Below are 27,198 nucleotides of genomic sequence, written 5' to 3'. Positions count from 1 at the left end.
TATTGTATGCATGGACACGCCGAGAAGCAAAATATTAGTTGTGTAGATTTCAAGCTGCTTTGAGAAATGGATTTCTCCCATCTTATATCTTCGCACTCCACCTTTACATGACTGGTTTCCTATCCCAGTAGAAGTGATTCATTTAGATTCTGGCTTGATTGCTGTGGTTGGTGCTGCATGAGTGGTGATATACCATTTTAAATCTACAGTTAAAAGAATATTTAATGCCAAACGAAACACAGAAAGTTGCATTGGTGTTGGTGCTAACCCAGTCTATGTTTGGAACGAAGTCCTTTTCATAGGCTCAACTCCAATCTTTAGCACATATATCTCAACTCCCACCTTCTAAAATTTATTGAACTTGATCCAGACCAAATTAGTCATGCTTTTGTCCCATTGAAATCAACAGGGTCATGGAGAACTTAATTCCCATTGATTACAGTGGGGCTAGAGCGTGACTAACTTAGTCTGGATTCAGCCTATTTTATTTTTTGCACAGCACGTAATCAGGAATAAAATAAAGGTGTAGAGGAGCCAAATATACTGAATTTGCAAGTTGTTTACAGAAAAGTGCAAGTGTTGTAGGGAAAGGGGCGAACCAAGATGGAGAGGGAAAGTCTCTGTAGGGAACAGCATGTTTAGTTTCTGTGTTCCTACACATAATGAAGGTAGAAGTGCAAAAATAGGAACCAAGTGATGAGCAGCTGCAGCTTTTTAAAATTCTATTTAAACAGTTTTAGGATAACTGCTCCCCCCCCCAAAAAATAATAATATTTCCACTTGCATTTTCTCCCGTTTTTGGATTTCTGCACATTTTAGCCCATGTTCTGCTTAGTCAATAGCACCACTTTGGCTTGACACCTCCTGGCATTTTAATAAATAGCCCAGTTGCTGTGTCACAAAGAATGCCCCACAGCCACATTTTGTAATCTGGTAGGGGTCAAAGGTTGCCCATTGTTCCCTTTGAAATGGAAGCCGCTTCTTTGGCAACCGTGATTAAGAGAAGGGTGCACTGAACACCATCAAGAACGGCTTCTGATATTGGGATGGCCTGCTCTTTGACACATTTCTGCATTTTATGTATGTGTTTGATCATAACCCATCTCCGCTGTGGGGGCACTTGCTGAGTTCTGCATATGAACCTGGGAAACCTTTGCAAAACAAAATTGTTGCCTTTAAAAGAAAAGTGGGGCAGGGAAGGTGTCTTGTGTAAAACACCTTGTTAGGGTGACACAGTTCACCAAAAGCGGGGGGAAACCCCAAAAGCAACAAACCCATTAACCTGGAGGTTGCATTTTTAATCCATCTGTGATGTGGAATCCAGGGTTTTAGCATCACACTGGAAGCTATAAATGATTAGATTTCAGCAGGCCTGGCCATAAGGGCAGCTTCTCTCAGCGGGGGATGGGAAAATGTCAGGAGCTGCCGCTGCCGCTGTCACAAGTGCCATCTGTGGTTAAATAATAAATGCCTTGTTTTGCATCATACTGTAAGCCAGATCAGAGCTTTTTTCCCCCCATTGCCCTTAGCAGAGAATATCTGTATCCTGTTAAAGTGTAACACACTCTACTTTTCAGAGCTATGCTGTTTAAATATTGGAGCCCCTTTCTCCTTTAATTTAGAAGAAAAGATGAATAAGGGCCTTCCCACATAATATCATTTGCCACCTAATGTTGTGCTTGCTGCTGAGTATATACTTGTCAAGGAACTGCAGCCAATCCTGGCTCTCTGAGCATACCTGTATGGTACTGTTACTAACATGCTTGATCTTTTATGTGCCTTGCTATGACTAGTGTCTGACTAAGACATACTTTGAGCAGATGCATTGAAATTGGTAGGCTAGACAATCATGACTAACCTAAATCTGTCGATTCCATTGGGCCTATTCTGATGTCATAGGCTGCGTACACATCATGGGTGATACCATCATGCCAAGGAGATAGTTCCATCTGGCAAGCAGAAATGTTTGCACTAATGGAACAACCTCTCCTCCCCCCCCCCCATGTACTATTCTGGGGGACCTTCCAACCCTCCTGAGCAGAATTGAGGAGGAAACGAGGGGAAGTCCTCTTGAGCTATCAAGACTTATTGCTCTGACTTCCACTAGCGCCACAGCTTACTCAAATCTGGCTCTATAACTTTCATGTACATTGGAAGCACAGTTCACCCCCTCAAAGAATTATGGGCACTGTAGTTTAAGGGTTGCTGGAATCGTAACTCTGTGAGGGGTAAACTGCAGTACCCACAATTCTTTGAGGGGGTGAAATGTGCTACAAAGGTGCTTTAAAGGTATCATGCGTACGCAGCCTTGGTTGGGTGAAACCCAGGTGTGCAAGCTTTAAGAAACTACCCGTAATGAGTGACGGACCCTGAGATTTAAAGGTGATATGAAATATTCAGAAAATTATGAGCAGTTGGGGGAGGATACTGGAACTAATGGTCTCCAAGCAAAACTGTTGGCAGATCAGGGCAAACAGAATGTGTTTAATGGGCATAGAGGATTCTTCTTAAGTGTAGAAGCCGCTTTTAAAAAAAGTTTTGTATGTGTAAGGTGAGTGAATAGGCATGGTTTTGTTGCCACTGAATATGAGAGCAGTGTGTAGTTAAAGTGTTGGACTAGGACCCAGGAGAGCCCAGGGCTCATATCCCCATGCAACCACGAGGCAAAAGAGAACCACGTATACCACCCGCAGTTCCTTGGAGGAAATGCAGGACATCAGTGTATTAAAAAACAAACACAAATTCTGGCTACAAATGTGAATTTTGTGCACTATTCAGATGCTAGCTATCAATGATAAACCATGTAGTTACATTTTTTAAAGCTCCACTAGCATCTTAGCTTGGACAACTTACAGAATGGACCCTGAGGAAGAGGTTGGAAGGTAAAGACTAGCTCACTTATCAGTGGCTCCATGGGCTGCATTTGGTCCCTTGCCCTGGATAATGGGGTCGTTGGAAGTAGCATTCACAGCCTGGTGATTTCCTGAACACACTCCTTTGTTAGATTTATATCCTGCTTTTCTGTCTTGATGGAACTGAGAACAAAGGTCCATAGTGTCCCCAGATGCTTTTCCATCCAGGCAGCAATCCAACCCAGGAGGCCTGCTTAGTTTCAGCATAGTGGCTGCATCATGTGTCTCCTGATTGTGCCTAGGGACGATTTGCTTACTCCTCTGGGGAAGGAAAAAAGAAGAGCCAGATCAGATCAAAGAGATCAAAGTCCAGCTTCGTGTTTCCAGCAGTGACCCGCCTCTGGGGAGCCCAGAAGCAGGACTTGAAGGCACCAGCCTTCGCCTGGTGTGTCCCAGAGGTTGTCAGTCGAGAGATTCCATTTTAATTGACAGGCCGGTCATCTGTGAATTTGTTTAATCCTTTTTATAACCATCCAAGCCACCTGCCACCATCTCATCATATGGTGGTGAATTCTATAACTTAATTATGTGCAGTGTGAAGAAGCACTTTCTTTCGTCTGTCCTCAGTTTACTACCGATCAGTTTCAGTGGGTGACTCCTAATTGTATCTCCTCTTTATCTATACCTTCCTTAATTTTAAGGAGCATCCCTTTCAGCGATGTTCGTATGGCACCATCTGTGTGGTCTTTTCAGCAGCAAGCAAACTGGGCCTTTTAAATGATTTATGCAGTCTGGGCCTCTTGGTTTTTAAGCATGTGTTTTGATTTGAGGGGTGCTGTGGCTTGTGGCCGGTCAGATGGACGAGGTACAAATAATAAAAATGTTGTTGTTGTTGAATTCAGGTACTGTTGGGGCTGTATTTGGTGCTCCAAATATGCCTGCGCTACCGACTTCCATGCATGCAACCCCTCCAGGGGCCCCCTCCAAGCACACACTGAAAACAAGCACCAGGGAGCTGAGAGGGCCAGAGGATTTGGAGGGCATGTAGACTAGGGAGAAGAACAAGAAGTCCAATTGTTCAAGTGGGGAGGCTTTGATTTTCCCCTAAAAATAAAGAAAAGGTTTTACTATTTCTTGGGTAGTCACAACCAATTCAGAACCCATCAGTATATATGTGATATTGAACAGAGCTCTATTCAGACATTCATCATAATTGCACAATTGCCATCCCATAATAAGGAGAAGATGTGCTTTTTTGCCACCTCTCAAATTGTATCCCCTGCTGTCCTCATGTTTTGGGGAAGAGGGGAGCTATCTTTACATGCACAGGCTCTTCATGATCAGGCTGTTAAATCATGTCAAGGATCTACATTTGTAGAGAAGACTGCCCTCTGAAGACCTCTTCTGAAGACCCAGTAGACTCAGTCCAGTTATCCTCCTAACACAATGCTAATTGCATGAGCATGAACGCTGGATGCCATAGGTATTCACCAGCCTGATGCCCTCTACCAGTTTTGGACTTCATCAGCGCCAGCCAGCACAGCTAGTGGGCAACAGGTTGACTAGCATAGGAGTTTAGTCAGGAGACTTTGGTGAAGCAATTCATCCAAAGCTTTTTGAGAGCCCTGGTCTTGAGGGCAATTCTGCAAAGCCTGGAAGCCAGGTGCTGGTTGGCCCATTTTTCCACCAATAGAAAACCCCTTTGGGGTTGGATCTATGAGTGCTCTGAACACAGGTGCACTCACCCTTCCCTGAAATCTACACACAAATCTCGCTCATCCTAATGACCAGGATTCTCCCACTTTAATTTGACTCAGGGCAACTTCCCATGAATGTGAACATTTTAAATGAACACTGTATCTACCCTTGCCAAAGACCATAGGTTTATGATATGTTTATTTCTGAATACAATGTATTAGAAGCCATTAATGGCTAAAGGAAACACTAAAAGGTTTATAGATCTACTATTGCAGAACTGTTCTGGGGGAGGAAAGTCTTTCGTATTATTTAGGTCATCAGTTTGAATCTCTTCCCAGATCAATGGTGACACACAAAATTAGATTATTATTAATACAGAATTTTCATAACCTCCACACATTTATTAATGCAGAATATCCTACTGGGTCCCTGGTTCTCTGCTTAAATTTACTGGGTGCATTTTCTATACATTAATCCACACTAAATGAACTCTTAATATGGCTCCTAATTATTATCTCCCACTTCTAACTCTCAACTGCTTAGATGGTGGTTCCCAGCACAGATGCATCATTGGTCTGAAGCGTGATTCTGCAGTTATGAGTCGGAATGACTTGCTCACAAATAACTGGCTTTGGACTGTGGGAGCTTCACAAATGGGTTGCCTTGTCAGTTCCAGAAACAACCTGAAATGTTCCCTTTGCTTTGGAGGGGAAGCTGGTGGTGTTACATATAAGTTTCATACCCATGCTGATCTTAGAGCTTAACATGTTGTTTTTCCAAAAACAAAATAATATCTGGGATAAATTGGACGTTTCCCTAGAAGCCTCTAGGAGTTCCACAACTATGTTTACCTATAGATCTGGCAATAATATACACAAAGCACATCAAAACACAGAAGGAATATATATATACAGTATATTGTTTCGATTCCTCTAGGAAACTATCCCCTTCTCCAATAAAATGTTTGCTCAGCCAGAGACAGATCAAGCTCCATAGCAGGTCCAGGGTTTGGGGCTGTGTTAGCCAAATCTTTTGTTGATCTGGCTGTCCAGTAGTTACAGTAGCAGCAGGAGGTTTCAGGCTATTTTGATTACTCAAATAGCTTTGGACAAGTGAACTGAATTTCCAGGACGTCATTTGGGTGGGGAAAAGTTGTTCCTGTGTCCAGGGCTCCTGCATTCTACCTCCCCTATGCAAGTTTGGTGTATGGGTTTCCCCCCTAGGCTTTGCAACTATTTTGTGCTTCCTTTCCTGCTCTTTCTTTTAAAATGTCCAAAGCTACTGTCAGGAAGCCATGATTTTGGCTTAGGCAAATGCCTTTTTTAAAACATTCAGTAGGTTTATAGCAGGCATAGGCAAACTCAGCCCTCCAGATGTTTTGGGACTACAACTCCAATCATCCCTAGCTAACAGGACCAGTGGTCAGGGATGGTGGGAAATGTAGTCCCAAAACATCTGGAGGGCCGATTTTGCCTATGCCTGGTTTATAGATTTCCATGCATAATCTGTGCTGGAAATATACTTGCCTAATTCATTGTTGCCATCATAAGATTTTAGACACCTGGTGTGACCAGGCAGTCTGATATAAGCATTGGTCGAAGCAGGCATCTCCAAGCTTTTGGACACATCTGCAAAATGAATAGAAGGTTATGAGCACTGTGCACACGCTATAACCATGTACATGCGTGCACACTCTTCCCCACTGCTTCCCAGCTAGCATTTAGACTTGGAAAAAATGTTTCGGTTCTTTTCCAAGACAGGTGCTTGGGGCGGGGAGTGGGGAGTAACCGTCTGGGAGAGTGCAACCCATGTGTTCAAGGAAATATGTTCAACAATTTTTTTAGAGAAAAGACCCAGAAAATTCTCACCAACAAGCTGTTTTCACAGGCTAAAATTACATGGGCTATTTCCAGGGTATACACACACACAAAAAAAAAAGAAGAAGAAGAAGAAGAAGGAAAAGGATGACAGTGACTTGAAAGCAGTATATGTGAATTTATACATATATATGCAGACAGGGGAATAGATGCTATATTTTAAAAAGAAATACAATACATGTCAGCATTGGAAGGGACCACGAGGATCATGTATAGTCCAGTCCTCAGTAATGCAGGAACCTTTCACCCGACGTGGGGCTCAAACCCATGAACCTGAGATTAAGAGTCTCATGCTCTGCCAACTGTGCTACCCCTCATCAAGAGTGGGGAAGACTACAACCAGGTGATATGTGTGCCTGCCCACCGGTCCTGAAGGACCTACATTGGCTACCAGTACTTTTCTGAGCGGGTGAGGGATGCGGGTGGCGATGTGGGTTAAACCACAGAGCCTAGGGCTTGCCGATCAGAAGGTCAGCAGTTTGAATCCCCGCGACAGGGTGAGCTCCCATTGCTCGGTCCCTGCTCCTGCCCACTTAGCAGTTCGAAAGCACGTCAAAGTGCAAGTAGATAAAATGGTACCGCTCCAGCGGGAAGGTAAACGGCATTTCCGTGCACTGCTCTGGTTCATCAGAAGTGGCTTGGTCATGCTGGCCACATGACCTGGAAGCTGTACGCCGGCTCCCTCGGCCAATAAAGTGAGATGAGAGCCGCAACCCCAGAGTTGGTCACGACTGGACCTAATAGTCAGGGGTCCCTTTACCTTTACTTTTCTGAGCACAATTCAGAGTGTTGTTGGCCTTTACTGCTTCGGTCCTATATACCTGAAGGAGCATCTCCACCCCCGTCGTCCAGCTCTGAGGGCCTTCTGGCAGTCCCCTCATTGTGAGAAGTGAAGTTGCAGGGAACCAGGCAGAGGGCCTTCTTGGTAGTGGAATTCCTTCCCATCAGATGTCAAAGAGATAAACAAACATATGATTTTTCACAGACATCTGAAGGCAGCCCTATTTCAGGAAGCTTTTAATGTCTCATGTTTGGGTGTGTTCCTTTATATTTTGTTGGAAGCCGCCCAGAGTGGCTGGGGCAACCCAGTCAGATGGGCGGGGTACAAGCAATAAATTATTATTACTACTACTATGTGCATTTATCACATGCATCTTAATTTCTTCATTCTCCCTCTGATCTCATGGGTTATGAGGAATATGTATAGGAGGATCCTTTGATTCCCAACTATAATCTGTACAATTTTACATTTACTTTGCTGCTTCTCCTATACTTACTGTAGTCAGGCAACATGTAGCATCAGCGAGCAGTACAGTATTTTTCGGTGGTTGTGCAAGATGGTTTTAATGTCCTTACTAAGTTGTCAGCAGCACATACATAAAAGATGAATTTGCTTGTAATGCGGGCATATTTAATTCTGACTCATTTTTCACTCCCACGGAGAAATGGGAAAAAAGCTTGCATCCCACTAACAGTGCCATTGTGGCCTTCAGGAAAAGGGAGCATGTGAGTATTCTGAAAAGCTGTGAATGACGTGTGAACATTTTGTTGCAATTTAAAGTTCACAGCAGTAAAACTAACAAACCTGCCTTGTAAATCTGCACCCCTGTAAATGAATGGGTTTTTCTTTTGTTCAACTGATAATTGGCTTATAGGTATAAGTCAATGTTATGGGGAGGGGAGATAGAATGGGGGGGAAGGAAGAATTAATTTTAGCAACACTAGGAAATGACACGCTGAGTCAGCTGTGAGGATGGGAGCCATAAAAAAGTAAAGCATATTAACATAATTCCTACATGCAGAAAAGTAATTACATAGAAGCCTACTAGGAAAATAATTGAATTTAGCTGGCCCAATATATTAATGCATGCCTTCTGTTAAACTTTTGAATAGTGCGTATTAGAGAGATCTTTTAAATAGTCTTGCCTTTTTAGAGTTGCTAGTAAATGTGTTGTAGGGTCAAATCTTTTATGGGTATTTTATGGGAGATTTAGAGGGAGGATTTTAAAGGCAGTTCTATAATCTCATAATCTTATAGTATACATTTCACACCAGTTCTTGTTTCATTGGGGTGGGTCACCCAAATTGTCTTCCTTAATGCTTCCTCCCTTGGAAATTTAGGCACTTATCCAATTCCAAAGCACTTACACGTAGATATGAGTAGTCTCATCATCCTAAGTGCTTTTGTGGGAGGAAAGTGAAATGTAATAGCCTACATTTGCGAAAAGGCCTTGGGAAGTTCTGATGTCATTATGGAGTCCAGACAAAAAAGATGATTCACCTTGTTGCTGAAAATACTATTGATAAAGCGATGTAGCCATCAACAACTGCAGGTTGTAATACCTTAAATCTCTGCTGTTGTAGTACAGGCAAGTCCAACCACAAGTCGCCTGAGATCTACCATCCAAAATCAAAAACTGGCAGTGATCTACCACACTCTCCCATTGTCATTCTTCAGCTTAAACACATTATATTTGGCTGAGCTCATGATAAAAATAATAACAAATGATAATCGCTTCCATAAAACCTGAAAAGTTCATCATAAATCAATATATTTTTAAAAATACATACTTTGTATACTTGTAATAGCATAAGAAAATAACATTGAGGACAGGGTCCTACATAATCAGAACATGATGCACGGATTGTTGTTCACAAAAGCTCATGCCATAACAAATGTGTTATGTCTTTAAAGTACCCCAGGACTCTTGCTGTTTTTCAAATGAGTCAGGGGCACTGGTCAACCACAGCAGTTTCCCCCATAGTTCGAAACAGAAATTGTGTAAACTGAACTGCAGAGTTGACAGCCTTCAAGCACCACCTTAAGAACTGGATGAAACCTGTAGAAGCCCTTTCCCCTGGATCCAACCCACCCCTTCCTTTTGAGTAAACGTAAACCAGCCCTTTCTCTCTCTGAGGAGCCAGTGCGTGTGAGTGGGATGGCAGCTGCTAGGAAGGGTCCCCCATTCCCTCACACGTGTTTACTTGGGAGTAAGCCAAGTCTGTTTACAGCCAGCGTTTAGGGGAGGGGGCAAGGCAGTCCTCTCCTCAGGGCTGGCTCCTGGAATGTCCAGCACCATCTCTCTCTCTCTCACCCAAACCAGTCCTTTCTCTCGAGGAGCCAGCGCTCATGGCTTCTATCCACGTGTTGGACAGTGCTGCTGTAGTAGGACCTTAAGAGTCAGAAAATCCAGAGACAGAAGCATTTTCCTTCATTGGTTACACACGTATTCCGTAGTATTTTAGAAGCTTTTCCTTTGTTGGATATGCAGGTTCGACTGATTAAATGCCAGCAACATAGTGAGACAATGGCACACCTTGGGTTCATTTACTTCCTATCCCTGCAGCCACAAAGCTGAGTTTGGGTGGGGTTTCCCCCCCCCCCATAATGGCTTTCTAACCTACTTTTTAGGGCATTTACCCTCCCAAGGTGGATTACATCAAACCAATACAGTACAAAATGAAATTTCCAAGATTTGAAATAACAGCAAAAACAATGTTTAAACAGTTATTTTCAAACAACCACAAAAGCTCCTGATTGCAGATGGGGGGGGCACACCTGCATTTAGGGCTTTTCTGAAGGATAGCAGAAGTGGTGGTGGTGGTGTGTGGAATACACATTTTTGTGTGCAGAGGGCGTTTCTGAGATACAAAACCACTACGTTTTTTATTAGCTTCAACTTGTAGTTTCATCTGACCACAATCAGCTGTGTTTCATTTTAACTATACCGTAGTTTGAAACAGACAACGTCTTATAATGGGTCGTAAAACTTAACAAATCTTAACCAACCACAGTTAAGATTAACATCATTACCTGAAACCTAAACTTTGTTTAAACTGCGGTCAATAAAAAAAAGGAAAGGAAATGTTCTGTAGCAGCTTCTTCCTGAGGGAGAACATGCAACCCGAAGGCAAGCCTTAGATTAATACACCTGTCTTCATCATGTTCATTAATTTCAATGGGTCTGCCCTGGGCAAAGCTTTGTGGAACACCACTCATAGACTGGTAGTAACCTCTCCCAACCCTGTCTGGACATGCCAGGGATTGAACCCAGGGCCTTACAAAGTAGACGCTCTGCTGCTAAGCTATGGGCCTTCCTCATTTAGGGCTTTGAAAACGGTATTTCTCAATCTCTTTTAACCCATGCCCCTTTTAGCTAACATAAAAATCCCACACAAAGACCTTTCAAGCATGGGTCTCCTAATTATTATATTGGAATTTTCAAATGTAATAAAATTTTGCAGGTTCTAATGTTCTATTTATGTTGCACATATTTTTTGAACCCCATTCCCAAGACCATCATATGCCCCTCCATCAAGAAACACTTGTTTGTAGACTAATGCCAGTACCTTAAATTGGGTCCAAGAACAAAATTCAGCTACAGTGGTGCCTCGCAAGACGAAATTAATTCGTTCCGCGAGTTTTGTCATCTTGCGATTTTTTTCGTCTTGCGAAGCACGGTGTCGGGAAAGTTTTGGAAAAGCTTCAAAAATCACCAAAGTCTTTAAAAACCTCAAAAAAGGCTACCACACCGCGCTCTATGAGTTGCTCCTCGAAGTCAAGTCGCAACTGTATTAACGGTGTTAAGAAAAAGGAAACAAACCTGCAAGACGTTTCCGTCTTGCGAAGCAAGCCCATAGGGAAAATCGTCTTGCGAAGCAGCTCAAAAAACAAAAAACCCTTTCGTCTAGCGAGTTTTTTGTCTAGCGAGGCATTCGTCTTGCGAGGTACCACTGTACTAGTGCTGAATTGGGTGTATTGTGATCTAAATGTGTAGCTAACTCACTGTTTTGGACCCTAAAAGATGAGTCATGAAACCACAACATGAGAAGTCCACAGGGGCTCTGTAATAAGCCATAAGGTCTAACCAACTAAGGCTTGAATTAATCTCAAGATGGCTTCGGTCCTCCCCCTGCCCCCATCCCTTGTGCTTCCAGGAAATTCTCCTGATGATAGCTCCTTCACTGAATTACTTTGGGTGGGCGGGGTGGTTTCCTGCTTCCATTAACATGAAACATGTGCTATAATCATCCTACTGTTCTGAAGTTTCATAAAAAACAAGAGACTTCACAAAATCAAGAGAGACAAGGCAGAATGGTGTCAGTTATCTGCTATTACAAGATTAATGAATGACATGACCCCAAAGTGGCTTGTTGGCTTTTATGGGAAAGCAGCGTGGACTCCAGATGCACAGCGTGAGAGGCAGCAGGGAATGTGTGGGGTTTCATCTCCAAAGCGTGCGCTCATGCGGTGTCACTAAGCTCCGAGCGTTCCTGAGATGTGCACCTGTCAGTGGGGCTTTGTCTCAATCTGAGAGGCGAAGTGTTCTAAGCACGTGCATTTTGCATCCCCGAGCTGATCTCATAACGTTGCGGTTGGCAGCCAACCTTCCAGGCTGCCGCTTGAACTTCAGAGACGCTTTTATTGTAAACTACTATAGTGGAACCTCAGGACGCGGGTGGCGCTGTGGTCTAAACCACAGAGCCTAGAGCTTGCCGATCGGAAGGTCGGCGGTTCAAATCCCCACAACAGGGTGAGCTCCCATTGTTCAGTCCCTGCTCCTGCGCACCTAGCAGTTCGAAAGCACATCAGAGTGTAAGTAGATAGGTACCGCTCCGGTGGGAAGGTAAACGTTGTTTCCGTGCACTGCTCTGGTTTACCAGAAGCGGCTTAGTTATGCTGGCCACATGACCCGGAAGCTGTCTGTGGACAAATGCCGGCTCCCTCGGCCTATAGAATGAGATGAGCGCCACAACCCCAGAGTCGTCCGTGACTGGTCCGTGACAGTCTGGGGTACCTTTACCAGGGGTACCTTTACCTTTACCTTACAGTGGACCCTCAGGTTACGTACCGTCCTCCTTTCGAACGCTTCTGGTAATGAGCTCCGCTAACCCGGAAGTGGATGCTCCTGGTTGCAAACTTTGCCCCAGAATGCGAGCAGAAGTCGCACGGCGGTGGCAAGAGGCCCCATTGGCGAAAGCGCTCCTCATGTTAAGAACAGTTTCGGGTTAAGAACGGAACTCCGGAACAAATTAAGTTCACAACTGGAGGTACCACTGTATATAGTAAAAATATTTAGCTGTATCCAGTGGCATCAGTCAGCTGATGGTAAAGGTTCTGTCAGGAGAGCAGGGAAGGAAGGAATTTTCAGGGATCCCACCACTTACCACCACAGCAGCCCTCTTAAATCTGCTCCGGAGGGTGGGGGGGTCTCCCAGTGGGGAGGGAGCTTGCAGGGAGGAGAGGGAATTTCTAAGAACCACTTCCCTCCCCATTTCACTGTGGAAAAGCCCTACAGTCAGCTAAGTAACACTTTTGGCTACAGCCCAGTTATTTTCAGTACTCCTGGGGGTTTTTTTGAGCGAGTCCCTGAAGCAGAAAAATTGCCCAAGAGAGGATTCAGGGGACGCATGTGTAAGTAATGTGCATCCAAAGAAATGTCTGTAAATGGAAGTGATACTGGACATGCTCTGTAACTATCTACTTGGGTTTTTTTCTTTGCTCTCGTTAATTAGCTAGATCGAGGAAACCTACTTACCAATTTGAAAGAAAGAGGGGGGGAAAAAGAAGTCAATACAGCTGTTCTCAACCTGTGGGTCCCCAGATGTTGTTGGACTACAACTCCCATCATCCCTGAGCTCTGGCCTTGCTAGCTAGGGGTGATGGGAGTTGTAGTTCAACAACATTTGGGGACCCACTGGTTGAGAAAGGCTGGATGCAGGTTGTACTTGACCCCTGCTCCTCTGCTATCCCCCCTTTTTTTGCATTGGAGGCTGGAGTTGCCCCAGGTCTGGACAACCTGGGATAGAGGGGCTCCTTTTAAAAGATGGGACGACCGTGTGCTTCTGGGCCCTCTGGCCTGCTGCTTATGCTGCGGGCCATGCGGCCTTGGCTTTTTATATCATTCTGCTTTGTACGTAGCAGGGGTGTGTGTGTTTTGCTCTGGTGTACTCTGCTAGGCAGGCCTTTCCATCTATTTTTAACCTGCACTACCAGTGACTAGAGGAAGATTGTTGCTTTCCTTGTGTAACTGGCGAAGAAGTGTAATCAGCTGGCTTCAGCTCAAAGCCAGCCTTTACTTTATTTGGAGAAGAAGAAAAAGCAGCGTACTTTGGAGTGGGTTGTAGCTGCATGCTTCAGAGGTAGGTGATAGCAGCTGGCGAGAAGATCAGGCTCCTGACAGGTCCCAGTGTCTGAGGACAAGAGACTTTTAACAGCCGGGAATGGACCTTCTCATTGCACGAAAAAGAAGACTGAAACTACTGGTCTGGTTTTAAGCTGCCACCTGAAACTGCAGTTTTAATGAATGGGCTTCGGGAAAGGAGACTTGAAGCGCAGAATAAGTTGCAGGCAGAAGAGAAAGTGACCAGTTTGTTTTCCTAGGGGTTTTTAAGGGTTAAAGGAATGCATTTGGATAGTAATGGAATGGATGACATCATCACTGAAGTATCCACATTGGATGTGGAGGGGAATTATAAAAAGGTAAGAGACACAAAGGGGTTCTTTTGTCTGGGAACAATTGCTGCTGTTTGCAGGAGAGAAACAAATCAGGGCCGTGCAGTTGCAAAAAAAAAGAAAGAAAAAGCATTCACAAAACATCCTTCAAGGATGGAAAAACAGAAATAAATGTGCATGTTCATGACACTGTCTCTTTCTTTCGCTATATAATGACATTTGTTGTTATAATAAATGTTTTCACCAACTTTCTGTTAAGCTTTAGTTCAGAATATTGCATTCTACATACTTTTTGGTTTTGCTATATAAAACATTTTAACTGTCAGCGTTGCAGATCGATGGGAATCAGGTGCTAGGAGTGTATTGATGTAGTATGTTGTAGTAAATTAGGCAATCCAGTTTAGATTAATGTTTGAAACTTGAATGGCCTTTTTTTCCTTTTCTCTCTCTTTCTCACTGCTCCCACCACCAACCCATTGAATAGAAACTTTTTAAATTGAACAGTACAGTGAGTTTACCCAGGGTGTGGAGAGTTTATATAAACTGCTGCATTGGCATGTCTTTAAAAAGCATGCCAGCTGCAATATGGAACTTTAAATATAGTAATTGTCTATGTCTGGTAATAACAGACATACTTAAAAATAACTTTAGCTGCATGGCTGAGGTCTTGACATCAAATTACAAGAATATGCCAGTTCTTAGCCTAAGAGTGCCCAAAAGTTCCACTCTTTCTATATTTGTCTTCTTCTGGCCAGAACTTGTTGCCTTAAGAATCTGTTGATGGGTTTCTGAATGCACCGATTTCCCTTATGTAGGGAATTTGACACATTTTACTGTCACATTGGCTTAATGGAAAGTTTAGTGATACCTACTGTGTTGGCTACAAATTCGTTTTGTGTTTATTTAATTCTGCAACACTATGTATTAATTTTGGAAAGCTAATGACACCTACCTTGTGGGACATGGAGGCTGTTCTACCAGCTGGGGGAGGCCGTAATTCCAAGCATAGCATGCAGTTTGCACGCAGAAGGTCCCAAAAGTTCAGCCCTCGACATCTCCCTTTAGTGGAATCTCCTGTAGCATGAAATAGTCAGAATGTGACTTAGGGACTTGCAGTCTGGCTAACTATAAGGAAGCTTCATATGTTCATAGTTGGAGAACTTCCAACACACTAGCTTTATAAATTTGCTATTTAAAAAATCCCATAATGGTCAGAAACTCTGATACTAGTGTCTGAGAATATATCATTTTTCAATCTCGCTCCTTGGCTGGTACCTAAAATATTTGCTTCTGGCTCTTTTGAAGCCTAGATATTTGAAATACAAGTTAATTTTGGATTCTGCCATCTTTGAATTGCCTTTATGTTACTATCAGACTAAATAAACATTCTAATTATGGTGTTTTGTTCGTGTTTCTAGAAAACTTAGTAAACTATGTGCAGTAAATGAGATGGAACAATGGAAGTACAGTTTGACTTGTTCTGAACTCTTAACGGCTTGCATTTCTGGCTGTCTACCCTCCTTGCAGCCATATTTCTATTGCTATAAATGCCACGCTGGTAAAGTGTTCTAGAGAATATGCACATGAACATATCCTCTTAATAGGAAAGGCCTTGTATTGTGAGAGGAAAGAGGCAATGATACCTAATAAGAGACCTGTCAGTTTCATATGAATGTTGACATACTGTTCTCATTGTGCATGTATGCAATGTAAAGCTCACCGTGAATGTACACCATTAACACATAAAACTCATTTATTGGTAATATCTGGAATAAAGTGTCCTTTAAAAGGGTCAATAAAATTATCCTCTGACGTGTTATTGCTGCCGGTTGAGCAATCAGCTAATGATCCTGCTAGCTTTTGTGAGACTCAGGCTCTCCTTTAACAATTCAGACAAAATGATAGGAGTAAGTCGGCAGCATTTCTGAAGCACCATAAAAAGCATCAATAAAACAGAGGGGCCACAAAGCTTATCCAGTGAAGTTTTGTTTGAAGCACACCAATTTGGGCCAGATCAAGAAATACTCTTGGAAATAAAGTGCTACATCTGGAGATTTCCTGTATCCCGAGTTACTTTCAGCCCTGGGTGATTTTCTACATATTTGCAGCAAATCTTGCTGGCTAAATTGGTTCTTTCCAAACTGTGTTGAAGACAACAGTTGTTCACCACACCTGCTGAGAGAACAGAATGGACTGAAAGGAAGTGGCAGTGTTAATCATCTGAGCTAGTAGGACATAACTAGGTAGAACTGGGTTGGCCATGCAAATGGTTTTGAAGATATAGCTGCCATATTGAAACCATCCAGGAAAATAGAATATATCCTGGTAAATTAACACCATGAAAGCTGCATAAAAAATATGAGCATTTTGTGAAATAATAGGACGTGGGCACTGGAGGATGCCACCCATGTTGGATCCAGATTTTGTAGGATCCTTGGGCAAGACACTCTCCATGTGTCCTCCCTGTGTGATTTTTGTCTCCTCGCTGCAGTAGGTCCAGTGGGCTTTTGACAGTGTTCCTGACCCCCTCCCAGGGTGTCAGCAGACACTTGACATGGCCTCTGAACACCACATTGGCTACCCTTGATGGTACGGCAGTGGTGAAACCAACTGCATTGTGTGTGTGGTGGTTTATACTACTTTCCCCCCCTTTCATACAGATTAAGCTTGTATTACAGAACAAAATGTAATTCACGCTATTATGTGAAGGACCTGTAAGTTCTTAAAGCTTTAGGAGGCATCCCCAGAGAGTTACATCTCAATATCTCTTGATATTATATCTGTGCAGCAGATCACATGATAGGTATTACCCAGGTTTTACTGAATCATGTATCAAAACAACCATTCATGTTAATGGAACCAGATTGCACCAAACATGAATCCTGAGTTTTATGGTGGCTGTGTTAGATCTTTGCATTCTAGCTGAGAGTTGTTAGAGGACACCTAACTACAATTTGCAGAGTTCCCTGGGGTGAGGGATTGACTGTTAAACCATTTTGGGAATTGTAGTTTTGTAAAGACACTGGTGGTGCTGTGGGTTAAACCTAGGACTTGCTGCGATCAGAAGGTCGGCGGTTCGAATCCCTCTACAGGGTGAACTCCCATTGCTCGGTCCCAGCTCCTGCCAACCTAGCAGTTCGAAAGCACGTCAAAGTGCAAGTAGATAAATAGGTACCGCTCCAGCAAGAAGGTAAACAGCGTTTCCATGCGCTGCTCTGGTTCTCCAGAAGCGGCTTGGTCATGCTGGCCACATGACCCTCAGCCAATAAAGTGAGATGAGCACCGCAACCCCAGAGTCAGTCACGACTGGACCTAATGGTCAGGGGTCCCTTTACCCTTAAAGAAGCAAGGGTTCCATTCTCAGCATCCTTAACAAACTGCGCTTCCAAGGATTCTGTTTAAAGTGGTATGTTACTGCCTAAGTTCTACTCAGAGTCAACTCAGTGAAATCAATGAACCTAAGTTAACAATGTCCATTGCCTTCAATGGGTCTCTAGCATTGAATACAGCCCAGTAGTCAGTCTAAAATTAAAAAACAACAACTCCCCATGAGCTGGACGATTTCAATAGGAAGGCTGCTGAGTTTTTGGAGACTGAACTTGCAAACGTTTAGGAGGAGAGGAGAATTATTAAAAAGTAGATCCATGGCCTGTGAAACAACCTTGCAGTGTATAAACATATAAATATTTGGCCAGCAGACTTGTAAACCTGTTATAATAGCTAGCGCTAACTTCTCTTTAGATGAGTTGGCCAGCTTCCTCAACTGTTGTTTAGCTGCCAACGTTCATAGCGTAAACCCCAAGCTTCCAATATGCAGGTGCAACATTTGGCTTTCTAATGGATCGGAAAGGCCCCATGACCCCTGCTACCACATAGTGAAAAACAAAACCAACATTGTTGGGCCATAAGTGTGTGTACACTTCCTTTAAAAAAAAAAAGATATTTTAAAAATGCATAAAACAATTTTCTAGTAACCCTCTGGTGGTCTGCTGTGGACTTTTGCTGCAGCCATAAGGATGCTTTTCTGCCTGCCATTTTATGATGATGCTAATTATGCCAGTTTCCGTGCTCTCATTAGTTACTGTGCTAACTGTGTCATTGCTCCACCCGCACAGGCATGTCCAAAGTCCGTTTTGGGGGGCTAAACGGGCCCTTTGGCCGGTTTTATCCAGCCCCTGTGGCAGTTCATTTACGGGGGCGAAACAAACAAAGCTTCAATCCTAAGAAAAGGAAAGGTCAACAACTTCAACCCTGGGTCTACTGCTTGCACTTTCATCATCCTCACAATTTAATTAGTCTTTTTATTCTCTCCGTGTCCTCCCATGAGCCACTCTAATTGTAGGTAAAACATGAGTAGCTTAAGTATTACGGCCGCAGATCTTATGCATAGATGTGATGCAACCAACAGATCAATTGCACTGATGCACAAGTACTTGCAAATCACTACTGTGTAGCACTTGAGCTGAAAATTGCACACTCTTTTAATCTCTACAAGTGTGATGGCTTCAAATAGGGACAGATAGAGCAGTCTGTTTCTGTCACACATTGATCTGCAATTTAAAACCATGGAGTTGTCTCTCCTTCCCTCATGCACCCCTAAAATCAACTTCAGAGGGTCCCCAATGTTTAACCTCATATGTGCCCACTCAACTGCTTAAATCTCCAGCAATGGCGCTGTTATAGGTGTCACCCAATATTTGCTCCGCACTTGTAAGAAATCATTCTTTTAGTTTCACCTACACTTTGGAATTCCCTGCCTATTGACCTCAGGCAGGTCCCTTCACATCTATTCCTTTCAGTATCTGCTTAAAACATTTTTGTTTAGGCAAGCCTATCCTGACACACAGATGTTGACATGTTTAATTTCTTTTTCAATTACTTCTGATTTTATTTTTTTTAATGTTTTTAACTACTTGTTCTTAAGTTTTTATTGATAGTCATAATATTTCTTGTAAACTGCTTAGACGTTTTGCTACAATCAAGTGGTGTATATATATATTGTGTTGAATAAACAAAAAAGGGGGGTTACAGGAGAAGGGAGGCGGGAATTCTGTTGCACAAGTGGAACAGCAGTGTCGGATACAACACAGACACACGCAACGCCTTATTTTCTTTATCTTTTTACATAACATGCATTTAAAATAAATATATTTATATGCTTTTTATCCCAATGCATGCAATTTCATATGCATATTTGGCATGTTTTATGAGCCAGGGAATGTTATCGCAAAGTTCTAAGCATCCTGGAAACTGAAAGTGCATTCCAATTTGGGTATTTAATCCAGGAAATGTGAATCAGCTCAGTTTGCTTTTAAAAATGTTTTCCAGACTAAAGCATCCCTAGCTTCAGAGCCATAGATCTGGATTTCGACATGCAACCTTAGTCAATATTTGCCCTTTAAACTGCTGCATGCAGTGTGTAGGAAATCTGTAGATTTTACACTGAGACTTTCACATGTAGCAAGCTCTGTGAACTAACACTTGATTCACCGACGGATGGATAACGTATTATGTGGTATTGCTTTTTAACATTGCAAATGTGTATTTGAAAAAAAAGTTTGTTTTAAACAAAAACTGGCCAGTGCAATGCCCAGATGGTGGAATTAGCTCCTGCAGCAAACTTGGAAGATGAGGGAAATTGATTTGTTGAGGACTTTACTTGTAGGATGTTGTGCTGGGTGATAGTCCTCGTTCCCTCTTTAGCCTATGCATTTCATTCTTTCCATAGACACAGCCACAGTGCTCACACACCAGAAGGGTGATGCTATCAGTTTAGAGAAACCTTAAGGTTTTCAGAAGTACAAATAATATTTAGAAAGAAGCTTTGAAGGGTTGGGAGTGGGCAAAAGCAGCATGTGAGGATTGGGCATGTTAGTGGCTGCATAGAACTGAGGGTGGGGGTAAAAGAATGGGGGGAAACAGGGACCACCTTTTGTTGCAGGTCCCACTCGTTCTTACTAACATGAGAAATAGCGAGTGTCTTCTTTCTATCAATGCCAGCGTGATAAGGAAGGAGGGGACTTCCGGTGGTCGGCAGTTGACAAATGCCTTTTGGGCTTTGGGAGTGATTTGTGGCTACTGTGAGCATGGACTGCTGTTGGGAGTAATGTAGAAACTTCCATGCGAAAGCTTCGTGGATAGCTCCATTGGTTAGAGTGTGGTGCTGATAGTGCCAAGGTTGCAGGTTCGATCCTTGCATGGGGCAGCTGCATATTCCTGCTAATTCAAAAGTGATCCTCAGGGTCTCTTCCAACTCTATTATTTTATGATATGCACCAAACAGGCCATTCTGGCTGAAAATATTCTGTTCACCATAGTTTTTGTTGGCTATTGATGTCTGCCGCTGTCAAACCTTACAGATTTTTTAAATGCTTGACTGGTATTTCTTGGTTTTTATTATTTAATTGTATTTTTGTTTTGCGTATTGTTCTTTTATGATGCCTCTTCTTTTCCTTCCTTCTGTAGTGGTTTAGCCTCTAGGCGACTGGATGCTGCTACATCTAGATTTATATTTTATTTTGACAGTGTCCGAGATTATCCTTACACAGCTGTCTCCACATCTTTCTCTGAATTCTCCCCCCACTGCAGGAAAACAGCTTCATAAAACAGCAGTGCAGATGGAAGCATCTTCAGTAGCATGTAATAGATTGGACGAAAAACAAAATCTAATGAGAGAGCCCCCTGAGGTTCCTTTTCTGTTATAGCAGCACTTGTGGCAAAGTGAAAATGAATATACCAGCTTATTAAGTTCAGCCACTGTGCTCTTAAAGTTATTGATTTTCCCCTCATGTTGCAGTTCGTTTGCCGCTGCACTTTTTTTTGAGACAGAAAAGCTATATACCAGATGCATAGTGCGCCATACGTTTCAAAGGATGGTTCTTGGAAGCATTCAGTTGGCAGTCGTATCTATGGGCAATCACTAATGAATTCTGCTAATGGTGATGCTCCTCAAAATCACTAGGCTGTAATTGCTTCAGATTAGACAGCGTGGCACCAGTTTCCAACTCTAATAAACAAAAGTATGAATTAAAACCTATTGTTGCTTAGGCTGAATCCGTAGAGGGAACTGGGTATTTGCAGTTTGGTTTGGTTTGGTTTGTTTGTTTGTTTGTTTGTTTGTTTGTAGAATGGATCAGGCCAAAGGCCCATCTAGTCCAACATAGCTCAGTAGGTAGAGCATGATATTCTTAATCTCGGGGTTGTGGGTTCAAGCCCCAACTTGGGCAAAAGTTTCCTGCATTGCAGGGGGTTGGACTAGATGACCCTTGCAGTCCCTTCCAACTCTCTACATATGTATGATTCTATGATCCTATTCTTACAGTGGTCAACCAGATACCTGTGGGAAAACCACAAGCAGGCTTTTTTCTGTTGAGGGCCGCATTTGCTCTGGGGTAAGCTGATGGGGGCCATATGCTAGTGGTGAATGGGGCATGGCCAAGAGTGGGTGGGCAGCCACTTTTATCACTTTCTGATGCCCCCCTTTTCTCTTTTACACTCTTTCCTCCTGAACTGCAAACTGCCAGGTCTTGCCAGAGATCTGAACAGTTTGCTTACAGGGGAATTCCACCCCTCAACACACACACACACACACACACACACACACACACACATTTTGGCTTTTTAGCCCCTCTAAGCTCTCTCCATTCAATGAAATTTGGCCAAGGACCACAGGTTGCAAACCCTGGACTTCAAAACTACAACTAATCCAGAAAGCGGCAGCTAGACTGGTGACTGGGGGCGGCCGCCAAGACCACATAACACCGGTCTTGAAAGACCTACATTGGCTCCCAGTACATTTTTGAGCACAGTTCAAAGTGTTGGTGTTGACCTTTAAAGCCCTAAACGGCCTTGGCCCAGTATACCTGAAGGAGCGTCTCCACCCCCATCATTCTGCCCGGACGCTGAGATCCAGCATTGAGGGCCTTCTGGTGGTTCCCTCATTGTGAGAAGTAAAGCTACAGGGAACCAGGCAGAGGGCCTTCTCGGTAGTGGCGCCCGCCCTGTGGAACGCCCTCCCATCACATGTCAAAGAGATAAACAACTACCTGATGTTTAGAAGACATCTGAAGGCAGCCCTGTTTAGGGAAGTTTTTTATGTGTGACATTTTAATGTATTTTTAATCTTTGTTGGAAGCTGCCCAGAGTGGCTGGGGAAACCCAGCCAGATGGGCGGGGTACAAATAAATTATTATTATTATTATTATTATTATTATCATCATCATCATCATCATCATAAAATTCAGAACCGTGGTTGGCTTAGGCAAGAATTGTCCAATCTGGAAGTACAGCATGGAGTGCCGTGGTCAAGTTATCTCTCTCCCAAAGGGGCCATAGCTGGTGAACCAGCTAGAGATGTGCCTCAAATGACAGTTGGATCCAGGAGTAATCTCAAGCTATGGACCTGCTCCTTCCAGAGTAGTGCAACCCCATCCATAGCAAGCCATCTTCCCACTTCCTGGACTCAAGAACTTGGAACAAATGATGACTTCTTGCATTGAGTCAGATTGTTATAAGATGTGTGGTGTTTGTTGTGTATTCTGTTGCTTCTGTGGCTCATACACTGCCTTGTGTATAGCAGTGTTGAAAGGCAGTAGACAAAGGCGAAAATGAACTGAAATAACACTTGTGTCAGGATCACCTAGTGACTAGCCTGAGACAATATTCAACATGTATTCTCTATTTGAAACAAATCAAGAGGGTACATTATATCATTGGCGCTTTATCTCGTCTCAAATTATAACATTGAGTGCTGAAAATGTTGGATTAACTTTAAAGTTCTGTTTACAGGAATGTGGTTTGCTGTCAGCGGTTTGACTGTTCTGGTTGTGTGTTTTTTTTCTTTTCCAGGCTCAAAAAAATGAGAGGGAGTCTATCAGGCAAAAACTGGCGCTTGGAAGTTTCTTTGATGATGGCCCAGGAATTTATACCAGCTGTAGTAAAAGTGGAAAGCCAAGCCTTTCTTCTCGGTGAGTGAAAATGGCACGGTGAACATTTATCATTTTAATAGCTTCCATGTGGCATAATATCATAGAGTTATGCCGCGTGGCATAATATCATCAAGTCCAGGCTTTTGAGACTGTGACATTATCTTCAGTGTTCTGTCCATTCATGATTTAACTACAAAGAGAAACCCCTCAACTGTCTGAGCTTCTAAGCTTCTCATCTTCTGTCTTCCCCCCGGCATGTGTTTGTCCAACAGTACCCGTGCATTTCCAATGTTGTGTGTGAATGTCATGCTTGCTTCCATTTCTGTGACTGTCAGTCACTTTCCCAGAACTTCATTCTGTGTGCCTTTCAAACATGTTGGGAAAAGGTATGGTTCCATAAGCCATCTCAAACTCAGCCGAGGTGAGGATATAAATATTTAAAGAAACGTCAGTAACATCTGTAATGAATAATTTCTTCAGCTGCTTTAAAGATTTTAAAAGCGCTCAGCACATTTAAGTATGGATACTGTTTGAATTATCAGTGTTACTTAAAAGCCTTTTGAAGTCTACACTGAGTTACACACTGCACTTAACTGAGTTTATTTGGCTGTTCCAGTGGCTAGTCATGATGCTTTTCGTTTGTTAAAGTCATATATTTAGTGTCGTCTCGCTTTTTGTACTATTGTATGATTGTTTGCCTTTGGCTAAGACAGGCATAGGCAAACTCGGCCCTCCAGATGTTTTGAGACTACAGTTCCCCTCATCCCTGACCACTGGTCCTGTTAGCTAGGGATGATGGGAGTTGTAGTCCCAAAACATCTGGAGGGCCGAGTTTGCCTATGCCTGGGCTAAGCAATAAAGGTTTGGATTTAGTGGGAGATTTCAAATGTATTACAAAGAAATACAAATAATTTTATGAAGCAGCACTGCCTCCCTTCAGACATCTGAACTCAAGGACATAAATTTGAGTACAGCCACCCAAACCCCCAGTCTTACACTGGCATATAATTGTATATTCTTTGAGAAGATATGAAGGCCCTTTATACTTTGTAAGAAATCCAGTCTCTTGCCTCTGTTGTAAAATTCTGAATACTGCACGCTTAACACGGACAAATGCCACAGCAGCAGTAAACGCTTTAATGGTAACCAAACTTTTATATAGGCATGATAAATAAAAGTGTGTGAATGGTCAGTCCTGATGAAAATTTATTTTCAACATAAATGTAGAAACCAAAGAGCATTTGTGCATGCAGTGGTGAGCTGTTATTGCCTGTGGGAGACTCATCAAAATATACATTCTCCAGTTTATCACTGGAAAAAGGATTTTGTGGCTCCTGGTTATTTAAACAAGCAATGCATTAACTGGAAGGATAAAGGACAAGAGTTCTTTCAACATCCCATTCTCCATTTTGAGGCCCAAACAAGAGGCCATGATCCCTTGTTGACAATAATAAGAATTGGACTAAGGGTGCCTCCACACCCCAAATATTTGGTGCTCAGCTCTCTACTTTTCTTTGAGCACACAACCTGAGTTAAAGTGGCACTTTGGGGGGTAAAAATTGTATTAATCGCGCACCACGTTGCATATGGCCACAACCACTGCAGAAAAACTTCATGTTTCAGGCACCTAATTTTGTTACCTTCCAGTAGTAGCAGTTGTAATAGCTCCTCAGCGGTGGTATAGTGGTAAATTTTTGAAGCATAGGAACTCACCATGACAGCCTGCCTCCTCTTGAAGCCACACCTTCCAAGGGTACTCCAAAATCACAGGCTGGGGAGACCCCTGTTCATATCTATGTTCAGACATGATGATTCCTGGGTGATGTTGGGCCAGTCTCTCCCTAAGCCTGCCCTACCTAACAAAGGTATCATGTGCCAGGCCAGATTTGTCCCACTCCACAAGCTTGCAACACGGTCAAATACTGCTCTGGTAGTATTTCCTCTTCTGTGGCATAGGTTCATGGTAGAGCACGAAACATATGGTGCATGGATGTCTCATGCAAGCAGACACAAGTTCACACATGCAAATGCCCTGACTGCTTCACTGATTAGGCTTTTCTTTGCACCCCAAAGCCACATTCATTGATCCCCTGCAAGGGTACGGGTTCAGGCAAAATAGTCTCTGAATGGCACAGCCTGGCACTTTCAGAGTTTCCAGGAAGGGTCTGTTTTCCACGCACAGGAACCCAAAAGTCAGATTTCCTTGAGGAGGCAAGGGCAGCCAAGTGTGGACTTCCTACCCTAGCACTGATTGAAAGTCATCTGTTGTTTTTCTTCCTCTGATTTTCGAGGTTCTTTGGAAAACAAAGAACAAGAAGGCCTGGTTCTTACTCTGGCTACCTTTTAATAGAAAATTTAACAACAAGAGTCAGGAAGGAAAAGGGGAAAAAGAAAGCTTCAGCTCATATTAATAGTACAGTAGCCATCAGTACCTCCATCTCAATTTAAGCATACAAGTCAATATACATAGCCTGATAGATATTGAAGACTGGCCCTGATTCTGATCATATGTATGGCTACTTGGACATAAGTCCTATCATATTAAACAAACTCACTGCCTAGTTGATGTGCATAGGATGGGAACTTACAGCATACTCCTATGCCATGGCTACTCAGGAAAAAATCCTATTGAGTTCAGTGGTACTTGCTCTCAGGCAAGTCTCTCTAGGACTGCAGCATTTGTCTCCTAGTTTTCTCTCTCTGAACTCCTCAACATTTCCCCTATAACGTGTGTGCTGGTATTAAGAACAGAGGTTATGACTCACTAAGGAGTAAGGAGTTAATCTATTTCCCTTTGCAAACAATGCTAGAATAAAGCAAAGGAACAGTATATGTTATCACACCCTTCCCCGGGTAGCTATAATTTATGCTTCAGGCCTAAAGCCCATTGAATGTCTTGTGCAGCAGAAAAAGACATGGCGTAAAAATGTAAGTATGCAATTATTCATTATATATTGCATATTAATAATGCATCCAAAGAGCCATTAAAGTAAATGGAAAATAATATTTTACTGTCCATTTCCACTGAAGAGTAATACAAGATTAAATCTCCTGGGGATGGGGGCGCAAAGGAGAAATAGCATGAATCAAAGCCCATGTTTATTAGTTACACATGTCTTGTCTGCCTGGTGATATGTTTTGTTTACCATCATATTTCAAGTTCTTAATGAAATAACAAATTAGGAATGGTTCTTCTGTGAATCGCAGTCGCTGTATGGATATTCCATATCTGTCCAGAGGAGGAAAAAACCCATATGCTTCTGTATTGTCTACAGAGTCTCGGCGGCTATAAATCACAGTTAGCATTTTTATGGCTTGACATTACACAGCTTAGGAATTTTGTCAAGGGAGATGGCTGAATAAAAGTCCAGATGGTCAGAAGCATAACATCACCACAATCACAATAAACACCTTTATGGAAGAATTGTTTCTGACTAGAGAGACCAGCCGAATGCATCATCGAAAGAACGCTTTAAAAAATAATCTCTTCTCCCTGCCTTGTACACAAGTTAATATAATACTTTAGCAGGTGCTCTCTGTATGCACAAATAACTGGATGATTGGTGAATTTTAAATTTAATCCTTTAATGTGCATGTGGCTTCCATTACAACCCATTCCTTATTTATGATAAAAGGATGCCTAAAGTTGCAAGCAAGTGCTACAGGCCACCTTGTGGCTGAGATCATGTTCGATTTTGGAATAAAGGAACCATTATGTACATTATACCAGTAAATAGGTTGTTAAAGTGTTGCCTGCTGATTTAAGCGAGCACAGAGGGCCAAAGGCACTGCTATTCAGCTTTGGACAATCCACTGGTGCTGGGTGGCTTCTGTTGTTGCTTTTCTTCCTTTCTTTATAATGCGTTTTATTGCTTTTTAACATATATAAACACAATTTAAAAACACAGTAAACACCAACCATGTCAGCTTGTCTGTCATTTCTTGGGAAAAGCTGTAACAGCAGCTTAAAACTAGAACCATGACTTTGTTGTTGTTGTTGTTTAGTCATTTAGTCGTGTCCGACTCTTCGTGACCCCATGGACCAGAGCCAGGCACTCCTGTCTTCCACTGCCTCCCGCAGTTTGGTCAAACTCATGCTGGTAGCTTTGAGAACACTGTCCAGCCATCTCGTCCTCTGTCATCCCCTTCTCCTTGTGCCCTCCATCTTTCCCAACATCAGGGTCTTTTCCAGGGAGTCTTCTCTTCTCATGAGATGGCCAAAGTATTGGAGCCTCAACTTCAGGATCTGTCCTTCCAGTGAGCACTCAGGGCTGATTTCCTTAAGAATGGATAGGTTTGATCTTCTTGCAATCCATGGGACTCTCAAGAGTCTCCTCTAGCACCATAATTCAAAAGCATCAATTCTTCAGCAATCAACCTTCTTTATG

At 42.8% G+C, this 27,198-nt stretch overlaps 1 protein-coding gene across 8 annotated transcripts in view; it reads left to right on the top strand.

Moving 5' to 3' along the window:
• The window catches only part of SCHIP1 (schwannomin interacting protein 1), a 133,113-nt gene that overhangs the window by 90,546 nt on the left and 15,369 nt on the right, over positions 1–27,198 (top strand). For 6 of the 8 annotated variants that reach the window (XM_077929824.1, XM_077929825.1, XM_077929826.1 and 3 more), the window contains one exon: positions 22,731–22,849. In XM_077929824.1, coding sequence (XP_077785950.1) covers positions 22,731–22,849 — 119 coding nt within the window. Of the gene's footprint in view, positions 1–13,477; positions 13,911–22,730; positions 22,850–27,198 lie in introns of those variants that run through there. The other 2 variants (XM_077929827.1, XM_077929831.1) reach the window with 2 other exon arrangements.

This window comes from Podarcis muralis, chromosome 6 (assembly GCF_964188315.1).
Source record: "Podarcis muralis chromosome 6, rPodMur119.hap1.1, whole genome shotgun sequence".
In the NCBI taxonomy this organism is placed as follows: domain Eukaryota; kingdom Metazoa; phylum Chordata; class Lepidosauria; order Squamata; family Lacertidae; genus Podarcis; species Podarcis muralis.
The sequence above is the reverse complement of the archived record's forward strand: the minus strand, read 5'-3'. Positions and strand labels throughout refer to the sequence as shown.